This window comes from Podarcis tiliguerta (assembly GCF_965153285.1).
Source record: "Podarcis tiliguerta genome assembly, chromosome: 8".
Classification (NCBI taxonomy): Eukaryota; Metazoa; Chordata; class Lepidosauria; order Squamata; family Lacertidae; genus Podarcis; species Podarcis tiliguerta.
This window is the reverse complement of record NC_139541.1, coordinates 12,060,174-12,080,227: the sequence shown is the minus strand read 5'-3', so window position 1 is coordinate 12,080,227 and position 20,054 is coordinate 12,060,174. Positions and strand designations below refer to the sequence as shown.

Below are 20,054 nucleotides of genomic sequence, written 5' to 3'. Positions count from 1 at the left end.
GGGTACAAATAATAAATTACTATTACTATCACAACTCTGACTTCTTCTAATGGAGGCACGGAGGACCAGTGGCTCTGGGATTGGACTCCAGTTCCCATTATCCTGGCAGGGGCAGGTGGGATTCTGAGCCCTGCCACATCTGGAAGACCAAAGGTGTTCCCCATCCTCGCTGCAACAGTAGGAGACTCACCTGTGATCTTGGGGATCCCCTCCAACCTGGGCACAGGCAAAAGGACCAAGATGCCTTGGTCAGTGCCAACCCAGAGAAGGCCCTGGCAAATCAGAAGGCTGGTGACGCGGACATTCTTCTGGCCTGTGGGAAGAAAGGGAAGGGCAGATTAACTGGTGAAGCAGAGGCTGTTGCCCATTTTTGGCCTGCAAAGGTAGATTAGCCACAAACTACCCCAAACCATTCATCCTGGGACTTCTATAGCCATAGGGGACACCCGCCAGCAAGCAGAATGAAGCAACAGGAGACAGGAACAAGAAAGCCAATTGTATATCAAATTCAATATTGTCATCACAGACTGGCAGAAGTCAGCCCTACCTGTAGATGATGCTGGGGACTGAGCCTAGGACCTTCTGAATGCCAAACAGGTGCTCTACCGCTGAGCCCTTTCCCCAATGGCAAGTCAACCAAAATATCCTGACATAAATTAATCTCATTACTGTGAGCTGAGATCTGTTAGAAGCCCCCTTTAAACTGTATAGAAACTTATTCACATATGCTACTACGGTGAGAAGAATGTTACTCGTCCCAAAATGGAAAGAAGCAGAAGTCCCAGAAAAGGAAGGATGGATACAAAAACTTGTGGAATATGCAGAAATGGCGAAGCTTACTGGAAGAATAAGAAATCAAGATAACAAACTTCTTATTTTAAAAAATGGAAATGGTTTATTGAGTATTTACAGATAAATTGTAAACAGATAAGAACGTTAGCAGGATTACTATAATAACCTGTGGTTTTATGAGTATGAAGCAAATGAATAAATGAGCAAATTAAGTTAATTAGGATATGCAGAAGGTATTAAAAATAAATTTAATTTAAACCACAGAAAGAGGAGGAAGAAAGTCAAAGTTTGAAATGTTAAAATGATTGTAAAATTAGTGAAATGTATAAATCTGAAAAGCATAAATGAAGAAGAAGAGGAAGAGGAAGAGGAAGAAGAAGAAGAAGAAGAAGAAGAAGAAGAAGAAGAAGAAGAAGAAGTAGAAGAAGTAGAAGAAGAAGACCTCCCAGGGCTACAATTCCCAGAGAAGATGAACAGTCAACACCACTTCTCAGGGATCTCTGGGAATTATACTTCCATAAGGGGAATATTGGGATGTGGGTGGCGCTGTGGGTTAAACCACAGAGCTTAGGGCTTGCTGATCAGAAGGTCGGCGGTTTGAATCCCCGCGACGGGGTGAGCTCCCGTTGCAGTTCGAAAGCACGTCAAGGTGCAAGTAGATAAATAGATACCGCTCTGGCGGGAAAGTAAACGGCATTTCCGTGCACTGCTCTGGTTCACCAGAAGCGGCTTAGTCATGCTGGCCACACGACCTGGAAGCTGTACGCCGGCTCCCTCGGCCAATAAAGCGAGATGAGTGCCACAACCGCAGAGTCGGTCACGACTGGACCTAATGGTCAGGGGTCCCTTTACCTTTAAGGGGAATATAGAGTTCTCCTTACAGCTCTCAGCACCCTTGACAAGCTACAGTTCCCAAGATTCTTTGGGGGAAGACCATACTGTTTAAAGTGGTATTGTAGTGCTTTAAATGGATGGTGCGAATATGGCCTGATAGAACAAAAAATGGACCAATTTGCTCCTTCTATGGCATGGGTAGGGGACATGGGTGGCGCTGTGGGTTAAACCACAGAGCCTAGGACTTGCCGATCAAAAGGTTGGTGGTTCGAATCCCCGTGACGGGGTGAGCTCCCGTTGCTCAGTCCCTGCTCCTGCCAACCTAGCAGTTCGAAAGCACGTCAAAGTGCAAGTAGATAAATAGGTACTGCTCTGGTGGGAAGGTAAATGGCGTTTCCGTGTGCTGCTCTGGTTCGCCAGAAGCAGCTTAGTCATGCTGGCCACATGACCTAGAAGCTGTACACCGGCTCCCTTGGCCAATAAAGTGAGATGAGCACCGCAACCCCAGAGTCGGCCACAACTGGACCTAATGGTCAGGGGTCCCTTTACCTTACCTATGGCATGGGTGCCCCTTCCTTGCCAAAGGAGATGAGCCCTGCATTGCTTTCCACTCCAAGGGGACAATCAATTGGTTAACCCACTGCTGCAAATTAACATGTTTTGAGTGTCAAGACAGATTAGCTCTCCTGTCTCTCTGGTTAGCAACAGCATCAACAATGAACAGGAGGGAGGCCAGGCATGAATCCCACCATGGAACAGGTGAAGCGGAGGAGAAGTGATCGAACAAGAGAGGGAGTTTGTAAGTTAAGAGTTAGAGGGGGTGGTTCCTATTCAGCAACACGTCCATCAGCCCATTTCCCCGGCAAGGATGGGAAAATTTGTCAGTATTCTGGGTTCCTCGATCTTATTTTTAAATGAAAACACAGGTACGGTTTGAATTACGGCAGCCGAATGAAAACAGAAAGCGAAATAGCGGATCATTGTATTTGATAAAAATATGTTATATAAAGCAACAGATATGGGGGCGGGGAATAGAAACATCATGGAGGAAAGGCTGGGAAGTCAAAATTTCGAGAAAAAGATAGATTGAAATTTAGGAAAATTTGTGAAAATCAATAAAAATTTATGTGCCAAAATTAAAAATATTCCAGCTCCTCGGTCAATTTCTGTTTCCCCTTTTTCAAATCTTTAATTCAGTTCTCCCCAGTTGCATGTCAGTTTGAGATATTATACACAAACAGAGAGAAAGAGAGCCCTCGAGAGAATTCATGAGCTTTTAGAGGAAATTTCACCTAACGGTTTGCAATTTTGCCTAAGATACACTCTCCTGATTATTACCTTTTGCAAAGCGATTTCCCCTAACAGAACTTGACTTTTTGTGTATGTCACTAACGCACACAGTTTTCATGTACACTTTGCACCCCTGTAGTGTATGCACTTCTGAACGTGTGACTTGGCGGGAGAACTTCACTGCAAAATTCGGAGGAGAGCAGATCTCAAAGGATCCCTGCATTTCGGCTCACAATGCGCAATCTCCATGTCTGGCTCTGGGGTCTGCGGGGCCCTAGGTCTGTAATGGGCTTGAGCCTGTTCAGATCTTAAATTCATAAGCCCACGTCTCTCTTAGAGCATAAGGGAAACGTTGGCCTGAAAGTGGATGAGAAGATGAAAGACTGGAGGAAGGATGCAACGTGTGATTTCAGCAATGCTGTTTTTCCCCTGTGTTTCTCCTGTAAGGCTAGTTTCTTATTAACCGGGTTGCGGCAACTTCTGTCATCCATATAAAAAGCTGTTAGCTCCATCAATAAGCAGAAAAGCCTATTGATTTAGTTCAGAAGAGAGTCTAGCTGATTGGGGGGGGGGCAGGTCTTCTGCAATGCAATTGCTTTGTCTTAATAGACAGACCTTTACCCTAATTGTAGGGTTTGATTTTCTTCCACAACGTATTGTTTCAGAAAATGATAATGGGACATGATAATATATAATATTTCTAATCACTTGCCCTTCACCCTAAGTTCCCAGGACAGGTTGCGACATTAAAATGCAACATTGCGGCACGGTTCCAAAATCAATTTAAAACAACTTATAATCACAGAAATAAGGTGAGTGCTGTAAACATACACCTTGACTGTCGAAAGCTGGGCGGGAAGAGGTTCATCATTCACCAGAAACTGTATATTGAAGGCACCAGGTGGTCTTCAGTGCAAAGACAGTTTCACAACCATGACTGCAATCGCGGAGCAGGAATTCTAACATCGGCTGGTAGGTTCACCCATAAACGCAAGCCAAATTTAATTCCTCCCCACCCGTAATGGAAGGGAAATATAGATGAGGATCAAACTGGTCTATCTCTGCCTCATCACCAAACAGCAGGTCCCCACCCAAAGAAGATTCCTGAATAATTAGGAAGGCAGAAAGCAGTATTCTTCCATCAGCAAACCTTTTAAGTGGAGATTTCTAGCCTAGGTTTTCTTCGTGTTGGACTGGAAATGGTATTTATATCTGTTTTTATTGCTGCTGTTTTATGGCTAATCACTTTGGGACATTTCACGGGAAGGCATTCACAAAGCAAATAAATAAAGGAGGGCCGGAACAATTAATTCGGCAATATTGGTCTAACGGCACAAATTCTATTCTCGGAATCGCCGAGACGGTTGTATGTTTGGGTCTTAACGGTGTTTTATTTCATTGATTCATACAATGAATTTAATTAGGAATTATCAAGAACTGCTATCTTAATGCAATTAGTGGAGCGAGGGAATGATATGATTTTGGCGGGGGGGGGGGCAGCGCAAGATCCGCAAAAGGAAAATGGGGGAAAACACAGAGGCACATGTGAATCTGCTTATTTTAGCTAAATTGGCTCGCGCCAGAAAGCAGAACCTGTTTTAATGAGAACCGGTGACCTTTCATTGTTTATTAGAAAGGTTTTATTTCCCCCCCAGAAGCCAAAAAATCACTTTTACTTGAAATTGAAGATCGTGGATGGGATTCATTATAATGGCTCAACAACGGATATATGTTTGCAAATTTTATAATAAAAGTGCACACGACACCCACCCACTGCAAAACTCATTTGATCCACAGAACAGGGGTGAGGATCATAGGTGGTCATAATCCCCAACCTTGACCAGGTAGATGAAAGGTCCAACAATGTCCACGGCTTTCCCCATCCCAGACCATCACTCACCTTCCCTGCCTCCCTAGCTGCCTCCATCAGAACTCTGCCTTCTTTGAATGCAGGGGTGTAAAACATTGTGATGGAGGTAGCTGGAGGGGAAGTAAAAGCAAGTGATGGTCCGGTTCAGGGATGAGAAACCTGCACCCCTCCAGATGTTGCTGGATGGTGGTGGAGAACAGTGGGAACTGGGGTCCAACAACATCTAGAGGGCTACAGGTTAGCTCCCCTCTGGTTTAAAATATCTAGCCCAGCTTCCTGTTCTTGCAGATGCCCTAGTGGAAAGGCCAAATGCAAGACCTGGGTGGGACAACTTCTCCCTTCCTGTAATCCACAGCAAGTGGCTTTCAGAGGCATGCTGCCTCCATCAGTGGAGGGAGAAAATAGCAGTGCTGGACGGTAGCCATTGACAGCCTGGTCTTCCTCCATGAATTTGTAGACTATGTGCAGAGGAGAGCAACCAAGATGATGACGGGTCTGGAAATCAAGCCTTTGGATGAACGGGTGCGGAAGTTGGGTATGTTTAGCCTTGGCTGGAGAACATCTAGAGTGCTGTGTCCAGTTCTGGGCACCACAATTGAATGAGGATGTTGACAAGATGGAATGTGTGCAGAGGAGGGTGACCGAGATGATCAAGGGTCTGGAAACCAAGCCATATGAGGAGCAGTTGAAGGAGCTGGGTATGTTTAGGCTGGAAAAGAGGAGACTGAGAGGAGATATGGTTGTTGTTGTTGTTTAGTCATTTAGTCGTGTTCGACTCTTCGTGACCACATGGACCAGAGCACACCAGGCACTCCTGTCTTCCACTGCCTCCCGCAGCTTGGTCAAATTCATACTGGTAGCTTCGAGAACACTATCCAACCACCTCGTCCTCTATCGTCTCCTTCTGCTTGTGCCCTCCATCTTTCCCAACATCAGAGTCTTTTCCAGGAAGTCTTCTCTTCTCATGAGGTGGCCAAAGTATTGGAGCCTCAGCTTCAGGATCTGTCCTTCCAGTGAGCACTCAGGGCTGATTTCCTTCAGTATGGATAGGTTTGATCTTCTTGCAGTTCATGGGACTCTCAAGAGTCTCCTCCAGCACCATAATTCAAAAGCATCAATTCTTTGGCGACCAGCCTTCTTTATGGTCCAGCTCTCACTTCCATACATCACTACCGGGAAAACCATAGTTTTAACTATAGGGACCTTTGTCGGCATGGTGATTTCTCTGCTTTTTAAGATGCTGTCTAGGTTTGTCATCACTTTTCTCCCAAGAAGCAGGCATCTTTTAATTTTGTGACTGCTGTCACCATCTGCAGTGATCACGGAGCCCAAGAAAGTAAAACCTCTCACTGTGATATGATAGCCACCTTCAAATATCTGAAGGGGTGTCCCTTCAGAGCGAGCTTGTTTTCTTCTGCTCTGGAGGCTAGGAACCAAAACAATGGCTCCCAAAAAGGAGATTTTGAATGAACATCAGGACAATAAGAGCTGTTCAACAGAGGTGGCTATCAAAAGGTGGTGAACTCTCCTTCCTCGGATGTTTTTAAGCAGAGGTTGGATGTCTGTCTGTCTGTCAGGGATTCTTTAGCATTGGTTCCTACATTGCTGGGTGTGACCTTCCAACTCTACAATTTCCATCCTCTTTCAATGACCTCTAAGTTGGTGGCTGTTGCAGCTTCTTGTGAGAGCAAGTCCCGCTCTTTAACTACTCACTTGTGCAAAGAAGGACCCTGTCTCCAAAACCCACATCCAGGGTGAGGCCGGCCATCCCACTCAACAGACGAGGTGGCCTCTCTCACAAGGGTTGCCGTGAAAGGACACCAATTTCATATAAAGGTAAAGGTAAAGGTACTCCTGCCCGTACGGGCCAGTCTTGACAGACTCTAGGGTTGTGTGCCCATCTCACTCAAGAGGCCGAGGGCCAGCGCTGTCCGGAGACACTTCTGGGTCACGTGGCCAGCGTGACAAAGCCGCATCTGGCGAGCCAGCGCAGCACACGGAAACGCCGTTTACCTTCCCGCCAGTAAGCGGTCCCTATTTATCTACTTGCACCCGGGGGTGCTTTTGAACTGCTAGGTTGGCAGGCGCTGGGACCGAGCAACAGGAGCGCACCCCGCCGCGGGGATTCGAACCGCCGACCTTTCGATCGGCAAGCCCTAGGCGCTGAGGCTTTTACCCACAGCGCCACCCGCGTCACCAATTTCATATAGTGATTTCTTAAGTCGGGCCAGGCATCCAACTGAGGGAATCTGTTGTTGATTAAATGCACATCTCTGCTGATTAAACCTGCATATATTTGCATATGAAAAGAGCGGGGACTTGGGGGGAGGGACGAATGCAGGCTTTGCTTTTAGACGGCAGCCTGCTGTGACCACAGCTCAGAAGAAGCCCCCACCCTAACCTGCAACGTCCCCCCAAACCCTCTGAACGAATGTGGTCCCTGCCATCTCCAGCTTTCGTAAGTCACCTTGTAAAAATATATAAATACTTGAAACCTTTCTAAAATGTGATGCCCGATCAATTAGCAGCGCCTAAAATACTCATAGTGCCTCGGAGCATAACCCCCACATAAATGGGGAGTTGCCAGTAAAGCGATTGGGTTTCGGTAGGAATCAATTGACCTGACCGATGAATTGATTAAAAGGAGGGTGAAGAAGTTCAGGGATGGGGGGCTGAATGGAGCCCTCAAAAACCTCTCTGCCCTGGTCCTCAGAACCCTCCCCAGGCCAGAACCTCTCACCACCCTGATTTTGTTTCCTCCCTTAGTTTCTTCCTCCTGGGTGGGACGCATCTTTGAGGTCTGATGATGCCTCTTGCATGGAAGACGGAGATAGGTTTTTGTACAAAAGCAAGCCCGCTCTACAAAGGAAAAAGTTGCCTCTACTGCCTTGCCCACTATTCCTTCTAGCCCTGCCCACTCCTCGCATGCAGCCCTTGGAAGGTTATCTGGGAGGAAATGTGGTCCTAATGTAGAAAAAAAGTTCCCCCAGCCCTGGCTGATGCCATCATTTCTAGGGCAGTTTCTGCTTAAGGCACCCTTGAGCCACAAGTCTAGCTCAGTAGATGTTTTGCAAGGATAACGTACAGGGAAGGTGGAGACCCACAGACATTCCATATTACACTGGAAGGGCTGTAGCTCAGAGGCGAAGCATCTGCTCTGCATGCAGAAGGAGTAGGCAAGGCCTCAGCCTTAAACCCTGCAGAGCATCCTGCCGGCCAGTGAAGACAACTCTGAGCTAGATGGACTAAGGGTCTGACTCTTTCAGAACTATGAGGAATAGAAGCATGCTTTGTTTTTAAGGAAAAGACTGTATCTCAGAGGTAGAGCATGCAGAAGGCCTCCATTTTCAATCTCTAGTTAAGATCTCAGTCTGAACTCCTGGAGAGATGCCTGCCGGTCTGTGTGGACAACACTGGGCTCAATGGACCAACGGTTTGACTCAGCATAAGGCAGTAAGTTCCAAGCTTTTTGCAAGAAGAATTGAAGAATAATGAATGGGAGCTGCAAGAGGGGATTCACCCAGATCACAGCAATGCTGATAAGGCTTCTTCTGCCCCCTGCTCTTCAGGGAAGAGATGGCGGGTGGGACTCTTAACGGAGAATAAATATTTTATCTCGGAGGCTTAATGCTGCAACGTCAGACTCCGTCCCGGCTAATAGATCTACCGCTTTTAAAAGGCCGGGGCCTCTCTGCGAGAAAGACTTTATTAACGGCCTGTCTAGTTAAAAAGGATGAGAGAGCTTAAGTTCAAATATGCATTAATACCAAAATTAAAACGCTCGCTCCGAGGGAAGGAGAAGAGAAGCAGCGATTCTTTTTTTAAAAAAGGGGGTCTTTTTTTAAAAAAAGCTTTTCTAAAAAAAAAAAAAGGGAGAGCCATGAAACACTTTAAACAGCTAATGCATTTAGTCCTAATTGCACAATTACTCCATCTTGCAGATGGAAGAAAGTGGGGAGGGGAGAGAGAGGTCTAAGAAAGGCGCAGGGCAGGGTGGCTGCAACAGAAGCAAAATTAACGAAGAATTTGTGGTTGCGGTTGTGGTGGCAGTTGGGTTGACTTGGCACAGGGAAGGAGAGATGGAGCTATCAGGTCCAAGCCCACTGCTCCAAGGAAGGACAGATCCTGAAGCAGTTCGAAAGCACCCCTAAGTGCAAGCAGATAAATAGGTACCGCTTTATAGCAGGAAGGTAAACGGCGTTTCCGTGTGCTGCGCTGGTGCTGGCTTACCAGAGCAGCTTTGTCACGCTGGCCACGTGACCCGGAAGTGTCTCTGGACAGCGCTGGCCCCCGGTCTCTTAAGTGAGATGGGCGCACAACCCTAGAGTCTGTCAAGACTGGCCCGTACGGGCAGGGGTACCTTTACCTTTACCACTGTAGTATAAACACCAACAACTGGGAAACACTGGCCTGCAATTGGAGAACAGCTTTTACCGAAGGTGTCATGGGCTTTGAAGATGCTCGAACACAGGACAAAAGGGAGAAACATGCTAAGAGGAAGGAACGCTTCGCAAACCCTCACCACGATCAACTCCCACCTGTAAACCTTCGTCCCCACTGTGGAAGGACATGTGGATCCAGAATTGGCCTCAACGGTCACTTACGGACTCACTGTTAAAACCATGTTTATGGAAGACAATCATGCTCAGCTATGAGTGATCGCCGAAGGAAGGAAGGAAGTAAGGAAGGAAGGAAGGAGGAAGGAGGGAAGGAAGAAACCCACTGAAATTCATGGGGATCCTCTGGTAATTTCAATGAGTAAAACTTCGTTGTCCCTCCCAGACATGCATGGCTTCACAGTGGTGCCAATTTTGGCTGCCAGGCCAGGAATATCCACAGCTATTGTCCCTGTTGGTGGTCCCATGCCTACCTGGCAGGGCAAAAGTGGTCCGCGTGGCAATGTTGATCTCCTGCAGATGCTCAAGCGTTTCAGTGTGGAAGAGCCGGACGGAGGAGCCGCAGGAGAAGGCCATCCACACGCCGCTGCCCGCCTTGATCATGTGGGTGACGCTTGCTGCTTCCTCCGGGTGGGCCTCAAACGTTTGCTGCAAGGAAGGGAAGAACACAGGGTCAGGAGAGCCTTGCGGCTGGATCAGGCCCATCTGGACCGGTCATACTCTTCGCAGAGGGGCAAAGGGTTGTTGTTGTACTGTAATCATCATCATCATCATTTTATTATTTATACCCCACTTCCCTGATAGATGGCCAGCCAACCTCTGCTTAAAAGCCTTCAAGGAAAGTGAGTCCGCAACCTCCCAAGAAATACCGCTATGCAGAACTGCGGAACTCCCTCCTGCAGGAGGCAATGATTGCCGCCAACTTGAATGGCTTTACAAGAGAAGAATTTTATTTATTTATTTATTTATTTATTTATACCCCACCCATCTGGCTAGGTTTCCCAAGCCACTCTGGGCGGCTCCCAACAGAATGTTAAAAACACAATACAGCATTAAACATTAAAAACTTCCCTAAACAGGGCTGCCTTCAGATGTCTTCTAAAAGTCAGATAGCTGTTTATTTCCTTGACATCTGAAGGGAGGGCGTTCCACAGGGCGGGCACCACCACCGAGAAGGCCCTCTGCCTGGTTCCCTGTAACCTCACTTCTCACAGGGAGGGAACCACCAGAAGGCCATCAGAGCTGGACCTCAGTGTCCAGGCTGGACGATGGGGATGGAGACGCTCCTTCAGGTATACTGGGGTGTGGCCATTTAGGGCTTTTAATGGTCAGCACCAACACTTTGAATTGTGCTCGGAAACGTGCTGGGAGCCAATGTAGGTCTTTCAAGACCGGTGTTATGTGGTCTCAGCAGCCGCTCCCAGTCTAGCTGCTGCATTCTGGATTTGTTGCAGTTTCTGGGTCACCTTTAAAGGCAGCCCCACGTAGAGCGCATTGCAGTAGTCCAAGCGGGAGATAACCAGAGTGTGCACCACTCAGGCGAGACAGTCTGTGGGCAGGTAGGGTCTCAGCCTGAATACCAGATGGAGCTGGTAGATAGCTGCTCTGGACACAGAACTGACCCACGCCTCTATGGACAGCTGTGAGTCCAAAATGACTGCATTGCTGCTGGGGATTAAATTTGGGGCTTTCTGCAGGCAAAGCGGGTGCTCTGCACCTACCGAGCTACCTCTGCTTCCAACAGCCCTCTTCTAAGTTCTTATGTCATGTTCAAACAGATCAGCATTCAGCTGCCTGAATTCGCCATTAGGATGGTGGTCTGTCACCTCTGTGTACTAGATCGCCTCACCCAACTCTGGTAACCTGTCCGTTTTGAGCGGCCGCCAAGCCATAGCACCAGGCAAATCTTTTCTGCTCTCCCTGCCATGGAGAGATCCAGAAGCGGAGACGCCCACAAATCCATTGCTTGTTTGCAAATCCACGGCAGCAGCAAGAAGCTGGCATCCGAGCTATCAGAATTCAATTTTTGCTTAAGAGTGGAGGGAGGGGAAGAGAAGGGGAAATGGATTTTCACTGTTGCAGATCCCAAGAAGTCCACCTGCGCACATCCTTTCTGGGGTTTTTAGGGAAAGGTGGGGGGTGTTATTCAGCAAGTGGAACGGAAGCAGGAGAACAAACCGACTGCAGCGATGGACTCACAAAGATGCAATTACCTAAGAATTTAATTCACCGGCCTGTCAGGTTCCAGTTGTTCTCTCCCCCTCTGACATGTCAGGCTTTTACAAGCCCTTCTGAAGCTCAGCACAGGAACCCAACAACCCCAATAAATCCCATGCAGAGGGCACCTCCCTTTTTCAAGCAGCCTTTTTTACATGGAACGGCAAGGACTAGAAACTTGCTTTGTTTTTCAGGACAGGGCCACCGCTTGGTGGCAGGGCCCATACACCTGTTATAAGGATTTTAAGGTCTTATATATATATATAAAAATAGATGTTCACAAATGTACCAAGCAAGCACATACAAATATGTATAGACCACATGTCTGAAACCCACAGAAAAGTCCTGAAAGCATTTTCTCTCTCCCAAATTGATCTCAGATATTTCTCTGCAAGGTCAAAGAAAATGGGGAACCTCCCCATTGTCTCTTTGCTCACAAATCCTGTCTCAAGGGCACAATTAAGATATGAATTGGGTGAGCCTGTGACCTGGATTCAGGAGTTGAGTAGTTATCATAACTAAAGAGCGGCCAGGATGCCCAGGTAATCCAAGCAGGTAACCTAGCAGACAGGAGAAAAAACAACGCACTCAGATTTCTGTTGTAGTCCGCTCAGTCTCTGATGTATCTGGGGGGTGGTCTTGGGCTACACCCCTTCTGTGATGTACGTATGATGTTTCTGGGGGTGGTCTTGAGCTCCAGGGTGGGCAATTTCAAAGTCTATATAAGGGCTTGCACACCTTTGTCCTGGGTCCTCCTTGTCTCTCCTGCGTGTGTGAGTGGGGGGGATCACCCTGTTGCAACAGCTTTAATAAAGATCAGGCTTATAGCTGCTTTGCTTTCATATATCATGGTCTGGTCTCTGTTCATTTCCTGACCGGTTTGAGCCTTAAAAGGTACACTCTCTCCAAAGAAGCTGAACCCCTTGAAGCATGGGTAGGCAAACTAAGGCCCGGCGGCTGGATCCGGCCCAATCACCATCTAAATCCAGCCTGCGGATTTTTACATGAGTAGAATGTGTCCTTTTATTTAAAATGCATCTCTGGGTTATTTGTGGGACATAGGAATTTGTTCATTTCCCCCCAAAAATGTTGGGATACTGCCAGGGAGACAAGTCCATCTCGACTCCACGTTGTCTCCAGACGTCCATCGATCTCCCGCAGACACGCAGTATCAGCAATTAGTGACACGAGCTCCAGAAATAGCTTGCCACATTCCAGAGCCGATGCACGCTCTATCAGCAGATAAAGCACAGCGAAAGATGCACTCAGGAGAGCATTATTTACAAGTTTATTTCTGTGTTGATCAGAACAAAGAAAAACATGACTGCCTGCTTCAGTGTCTCCGGCACAGAGAGAGAAACGAAAACAAAGACACAACAGAAACATCCTGTGAAACAGGAAATACGCAGACTCTGTGACTCTCAAAGCCTGCTCCCTTTTGAGGTGGAACGGAAATATCCCAACAGAACGGAAATACAGTCCAGCCCCCCACAAGATCTGAGGCACAGTGGACCGGCTCCCCTGCTGAAAAAGTTTGCTGACCCCCGCCTTAAATGGACCCCTCAATATTCTTATTTCACACCCCACACAAAAGGAACCAGGTTCACCCCCCCCCCCCACTGCATCTTGAGGCAGGCCTTGGGGAAGAAGACCCCCACCTGAAAACCCGGAAAGCCACTGCTGCCAGCCAGTGCAGACATTAATGGGATAGATGGACTCTTTTGTTAGGCAGACTCATACATGCCTGTGTCGTAAGGCAGGGCTAGCCAACATCAATATGGCTCCTATCAGTCGCTCTGCTTTTGCCTCTGGCTCCCGGATTGCTGCACAGGATGGAATGTGGCCCTCAGGCTAAAAGAGGCTCCCCAAACCCCTAATCTCTTCAATACAGCAAATGCTTCCCCCCCAATTCCATTTCCACCCAAACAGCAAAACTACCGGGGATGTTTTGTTACCGCGCAACCCTTCTTTGCCCTCCTTTCTTATCAGTAGCAGCAATCGCCTGCAGTCGTCAAACTTTACCCTCATTCACCATGTAGGAAACTGTGGTGGCCGATTGCAATCCAGCCCATAAAACAAAGGTGACATTTTTACACCGGGCTGTTTTTGGAATTGCAGGTGGCAAATACTTTGAAAGAAAGAAAGAAAGAAAGAAAGAAAGAAAGAAAGAAAGAAAGAAAAGAAAGGGCGAATGAGAGAGACGCCATTGGCATAACTTGGTGAACTGGAAATTTATTTTAGTTTAGTTGGGGTTTAGTTGGCGGTTACTTTAACTTGGGTATAACTGCAAACTGTTTATTATTGTTGTTATTGGTTTTTATTGATTTATTGGTTTGCATGTTGCTTGTATAGGATATCTTGTTTTTTAAAAAATGTTTGATGTTTTGTGTTTTATATGTTGCAAGCCACCCAGAGGGGCTGGGGAAACCAAGCCAGATGGGTGGGATATAAATTAAAAAATACTATTATTATTATTATTATTATTAGCCATCCCACAGGAGGCTAGCTTCTCTCCGGCTCCTGTGAAACACCCTTACTATTGACCGTTTTATTCGATTTCTGTACTGGTTTTTTTAATACAAAGATGACTAGGGCGGTTTACAGTACAAAAACACGAAGTCGTAAAAGTACCATAAAACATACCATAAAACAACATTTTTTAAAAAGAAAATGATCCGGCTGCCTGCTTCCACCTCCGAAAGATGTTAGTGTGCAAAAAGTTACCCTTGATTTATGTGCCGAATTGACGTAACAGCAGCAAAGATCCCGGGCTGCTGGATCAGGCCAAAGGGGGAAACCTGCAAGAGGGGTTTGAGCACAATTTCACTCTCCCCTCCTATCTGTGTTTACAGCAACGGGTATTCAGATGCAGAATATGGGGGGCAGAACATGGCCATTGTGGCTAGTGGCCTTCTCCTCCGTGAATCTGTCTAATCCTTTTAAAGCCAAGCTGGTGGGCAAGGGACGTGGGTGGCACTGTGGGTTACACCACAGAGCCTAGGACTTGCCGATCAGAAGGTCGGCGGTTCGAATCCCCACGACGGGGTGAGCTCCCGTTGCTCGGTCCCTGATCCTGCCAACCTAGCAGTTCCAAAGCACATCAAAGTGCAAGTAGATAAATAGGTACCGCTCCGGCGGGAAGGTAAACGGTGTTTCCGTGCGCTGCTCTGGTTCGCCAGAAGCGGCTTAGTCATGCTGGCCACATGACCTGGAAGCTGTACACCGGCTCCCTCGGCCAATACAGTGGTACCTCGGGTTACATACGCTTTAAGTTACATACGCTTCAGGTTACAGACTCCACTAACCCAGAAATAGTGCTTCAGGTTAAGAACTTTGCTTCAGGATGAGAACAGAAATCGTGCAGCCGCGGCACGGCAGCAGTGGGAGGCCCCATTAGCTAAAGTGGTGCTTCAGGTTAAGAACAGTTTCAGGTTAAGAACGGACCTCTAGAACGAATTAAGTACTTAACCCGAGGTACCACTGTAAAGCGAGATGAGCGCCGCAACCCCAGAGTCGGCCACGACTGGACCTAATGGTCAGGGGTCCCTTTACCTTTACTAAGCTGGTGGGCATCCCTACCTCCTGTGGCAGAGAGTTCCATAGTCTAACTCCACGCTGTGTGAAGAAAGACTGAAACTTCCCACATTCAGCTCCATTGGAGTTTCAGGGATGCGACGCATAATTTTATATCAGGTCGCCTCTTCCCCCACCCTTCCTCTAAACTAAAAAGCCTCAAATGCTGAGACCTCTCCCCAGAAGTGAGCCCCCTTCACTTTTTAAGGCTGCGAGTTTGAGTCACCGTCTTCCCCACTCTAACTAGATGTAGATGACACCCACAAATCAACCGCCCGCTAACACTCTCCCCTCTCCCTATAACAGAAATACAGCGTATTCCACCACCCCCTTCCCTGGGACTGAGGTTCTGCTGTGCAGCACTCCGGCTCAGCGCGACCATCTTTTATTGCCTGCATTATAAAACCCAGAATATTATATTGAAAACGCTGACACAACCCTACCCACGGCGGGAACGGCGGCATTTATGTACCTCGAAATGTCTATATAAAAACAGCGCTCTCATAAATCCCGCCGGGCAGCAAGAGAGGCGTAAAAAGTCATATTAGTATTGACGAGGCATCAAACTTCGGCTGACGGAAGGTGCCAAGGCAGAGGAGGTGCCAACATCCTCCCCCCACCATCCCCACAATCAGGGGAAAACAGAGATTGCTGGAGCAAGCAGCTTGGTGGTGGCAGTGTGTATGTGAAGGTTTGTTCACATGTACAGGCCCGGGAGAGCACAATAACTGCCTCCAGGATCAGGCCAATGGTTCCTGAAGAGCTGCTGGCAGTCAGTGCAGGTAATTCTCAGCTAGATGGGCCAATGACCCGTGGTCTGCCTGAAGCAGCTACATGCATTCCCGTCTCTTCTGCTCAGTTCTAGGAACTGATGTAGGAAGTTGCTTTTGACGGACTATGGCTCTTGGGTCCATCTAGCTCAGTGTCAGACAGTTCCACTTCCATCCTGAACACATACCCTCCAACATTTTTCCAATGAAAATAGGGACGTCTAATAATAATAGGGATGCGGGTGGCGCTGTGGGTTAAACCACAGAGCCAAGGACTTGCCGATCAGACTTGCCGCGATGGGGTGAGCTCCCGTTGCTTGGTATTTTAATAGCTGTATTTTACTACTACTACTACTAATAATAATAATAATAATAATAATACCTGCCCATCTGACTGGGTTGCCCCAGCCACTGTGGTTGGCTTCCAAAATATATAAAAATATAATAAAAGATTTAAATGATTCCCTATACAGGGCTGCCTTCAGATGTCTTCTAAAGGTTGTGCAGTTACTTATCTCCTTGGCTTGGGGTGGGATCTCACAGTTCCATACTCTGTGACATTTCTCTGATGAAAATAGGCACATCCTAAGGGACGCGGGTGGTGCTGTGGGTTAAACCACCGAGCCTAGGACTTGCCGATCAGAAGGTCGGCGGTTAAAATTCCCGCGACGGGGTGAGCTCCCATTGCTCGGTCCCTGCTACTGCCAACCTAGCAGTTCGAAAGCACCTCAAAGTGCAAGTAGATAAATAGGTACCGCTCTGGCAGGAAGGTAAACGGCGTTTCCGTGCGCTGCTCTGGTTCGCCAGAATCGGCTTAGTCATGCTGGCCACATGACCCGGAAGCCGTACGCCAGCTCCCTCGGCCACTAAAGTGAGATGAGCGCCGCAACCCCAGAGTCGGCCATGACTGGACCTAATGGTCAGGGGTCCCTTTACCTTTACAGAAAAGTGGGACATTCCGGGATCAAATAAGAAACCGGGATGGCTTCTGTAAACCCAGGGCCGTCCCTGGGAAATAGGGACACTTGGAGGGGCTGCTGAATGCTTCTTGCAACCCTCCGAACCTGCCAGACCTGGGAAACGCGCTCTGCACCTGCTCAGAGGAACTCTCATTTTGGATAGGAACATGTGCATTTGAGGCAACTGAGGCCCAGAAGCAATATCAAGGCCTTCCCTCTCCCTGCAAAAAATAAAATAAAATTGCAGAGAAAGGCACCCACCCACCACGCAGTCACCTTCACTTTCACAAAGCACCTTCCTTAAGGTGCCACTCTAAGTAACTATCCATAATCCCAAGCTGGTTAATTAATGGACACCTTGGTCTGAAGCCAGTTGTCTAATAGGCAAAGTGATCTTTCATCATCCGGCAGCATCACTCTCCGGCCTCTTGGAAGACTGGAGACCTGCTACACACACACACTGTATGCTTTCATAGAAGAAAGGGTCACAGGAGGAGGAGTGCATCTGCCTTGCATACAGAATGTCCCAACCCCCAACAGCATCTCCAGGTAAGACTGGGGAAATACTCTGCTGAAAGCAGCAGAGACACTGCCAGCCAGTGTAGACAGTAGAGGAAGATCGACTGAGTCAGAAGAAAGCAGCTTCCCATATCACTGCGACTTAAGGGAAGGGTGTAGCTGAGAGGCTGGACGCCTGCCTTGCATGCAGAAGGACCCAGGTTGAATCCAAGGCATCACCGCATAAGAATGTGAGCATCCCTAGAAAGATGCTGCCGGTCCATCCAGTGGTTCTCAACCTGTGGGTCCCCAGATGTTGTTGGACTACAATCCCCATCATTCCTGAGCTCTGGCCTTGCTAACTAGGGGTGATGGGAGTTGTAGTTCAACAACTTCTGGGAACCCACATGTTCAGAAAGGCTGATTTAGACAATACAGAGCTAGGTGGACAAAGAGCCTGACCGTGTCATTTCCTATTACAATCAGCCTTTTGCTTAGAATGATGAGGACTAGAAACCTGCTTTATTTTTAAGGAAAGGGCGGTAGTTCAGCAGTAGAGCCCGTGCAAAGCCCATGCTTTGCCTGTTAAGAGCTTTTTGACAGTGGAACAAACTCCGTCGGGAGTTTGTGGACTCGGAGGTTTTTAAGCAGAGGTTGGATGGTCCAGTATACCTGAAGAAGCATCTCCACCCCCATCGTTCTGCCCAGACACTGAGGTCTAGCTCCGAGGGCCTTCTGGCAGTTCCCTCCCTGTGAGAAGCGAGGTTACAGGGAACCAGGCAGAGGGCCTTTTCGGTAGTGGCGCCCGCCCTGTGGAACGTCCTCCCACCAGATGTCAAAGAGGAAAACACCTACCAGACTTTTAGAAGACATCTGAAGGCAGCCCTGTTTAGGGAAGCTTTTAATGTTTAACAGACCACTGTATTTTAATACTTGTTGGAAGCCGCCCAGAGTGGCTGGGGAAACCCAGCCAGATGGGCGGGGTATAAATAATAAATTATTATTATTATTATTATTATTATTATTATTATTATTATTAGCTACGATTCCTGCATTGCAGTGGGTTGGACTAGATGACCCTTGGGGTCTGTCCCGGTTCTATGATTCTATGAGTCCATCAGAAAGTTCTTCCTATTGTTTAGTGGGCTTCTCCTTTCTGGCCCTTTGAATTTGTTGGTTCAGAGCAGTAGGAAAACAAGCTTGCTCCATCCTTCATGGGACAGCCTTTCAGGTAGTTTAATTTGGCTGTCCTATCAGTTCTAGAGCCATGCACGGTTTTTTTTTAAAGGGTTCTAGATCAGGCATGGGCAAAAATGCCAATCTTGGGGAACCTCTCCCTTCTCCACCTTCGATTTAAGCTCTACCGCCTCTCCGCATTAGTTTGAATTGTCTTTAATTTTAAAATCCCCATGAATATTCATGAGGATTTTGGCACAGATTTCTCCTAACGGACACTTTTCTCTCTCTTTTCCTGCATGCAGTTTTTGGCTGATATCCAAGGCAATTATTTACAAAGCAATTTTGCCTAATTATAGCACATTTTTGTAGGTTGGTTTTGTGAAGAGATGTGTTTTCGGGCACGCTTTGCCTAAGCAAAAAGGTATATATGTATTCCTGGATTATGAGGCTCGGCTGGTGGAACAGGGTTTGCAAAATTCGGAGGTGTGCGAATTCTGAAAGATCGGCTGCGTTTCAGTCGCTGCATGGTTTTGAAGCATAAAAATTAAGTGGCTGGGCCTTTAAATGCGAGCTGAATTGAATTTTGCCTCCATTGTTGTGAATGGGTAAGCCCTGGACTGTGCGCTGATGGGAAATGGAGTCCAACAGCATCTTAGCCATACCTGTATTGAGAACATAAGCAGAGCCTGCTGGGTCCAGCCAGCAAAGCATAGCTAAAAGTAAAGGTAAAGGTAAAGGTAAAGGTTAAAGGGTAAAGGGTAAAGGGTAAAGGTTAAAGGATAAAGGGTAAAGGGTAAAGGTCTAGACACTGAGGTCTAGCTCCGAGGGCCTTCTGGTGGTTCCCTCACTGCAAGAAGCTAAGTTACAGGGAAGCAGGGTAAAGGGTAAAGGGGGTAAAAAGGGTAAAAAGGGTAAAAAGGGTAAAGGGGCTAAAAAGGGTAAAAAGGGTAAAAAGGGTAAAGGGTAAAGGGGGTAAAAAGGGTAAAAAGGGTAAAGGGTAAAGGGTAAAGGTCAAAGGGTAAAGAGTGAAGGGTAAGGGGTAAAGGTTAAAGGATAAAGTGTAAAGGGTGAAGATCAAAGGGTAAAGGTTAAAGGGTGAAGGTCAAAGGGTAAAGGTCAAAGGGTAAAGGTCAAAGGGTAAAGGTTAAAGGGTAAAGGGTGAAGGGTAAAGGGTAAAAGTTAAAGGGTAAAGGTCAAAGGGTAAAGATCAAAGCTTAAAGGGTAAATGGTGTAGGTCAAAGGGTAAAGGGTAAAGGTCAAAGGGTAAAGATCAAAGGTTAAAGGGTAAATGGTGTAGGTCAAAGGGTAAAGGGTGAGGGGGTTAAAAGTGTAAAGGGTGAAGGTCAAAGGGTAAAGGGTAAAGGGTAATGGGGGTAAAAAGGGTAAAAAGGTTAAAGGGTAAAGGGTAAAGGCCAAAGGGTAAATTGTGAAGGGTGATGGTTAAGGGGTAAAGGGGGTAAAAAGGGTAAAAAGGGTAAAAAGGTTAAAGGTTAAAGGGGAAAGGGGAAAGGTTAAAGGATAAAGGTTAAAGGGTAAAGGTCTAGACACTGAGGTCTAGCTGCGAGGGCCTTCTGGTGGTTCCCTCACTGCGAGAAGGCAAGTTACAGGTAAAGGGTGAAGGGTAAAGAGTAAAGGCTAAAGGGGGTAAAAAGGGTAAAGGGTGAAGGTCAAAGTG

At 47.3% G+C, this 20,054-nt stretch overlaps 1 protein-coding gene across 25 annotated transcripts in view; it reads right to left on the bottom strand.

The window, feature by feature from the left end:
• The window catches only part of ARHGEF10L (Rho guanine nucleotide exchange factor 10 like), a 154,708-nt gene that overhangs the window by 3,538 nt on the left and 131,116 nt on the right, over positions 1–20,054 (bottom strand). For all 25 annotated transcript variants that reach the window (XM_083453691.1, XM_083453697.1, XM_083453696.1 and 22 more), the window contains 2 exons: positions 9,657–9,831; positions 191–313 (listed from right to left, as the gene is read on the bottom strand). In XM_083453691.1, coding sequence (XP_083309817.1) covers positions 191–313; positions 9,657–9,831 — 298 coding nt within the window. The remainder of the gene's footprint in view (positions 1–190; positions 314–9,656; positions 9,832–20,054) is intronic.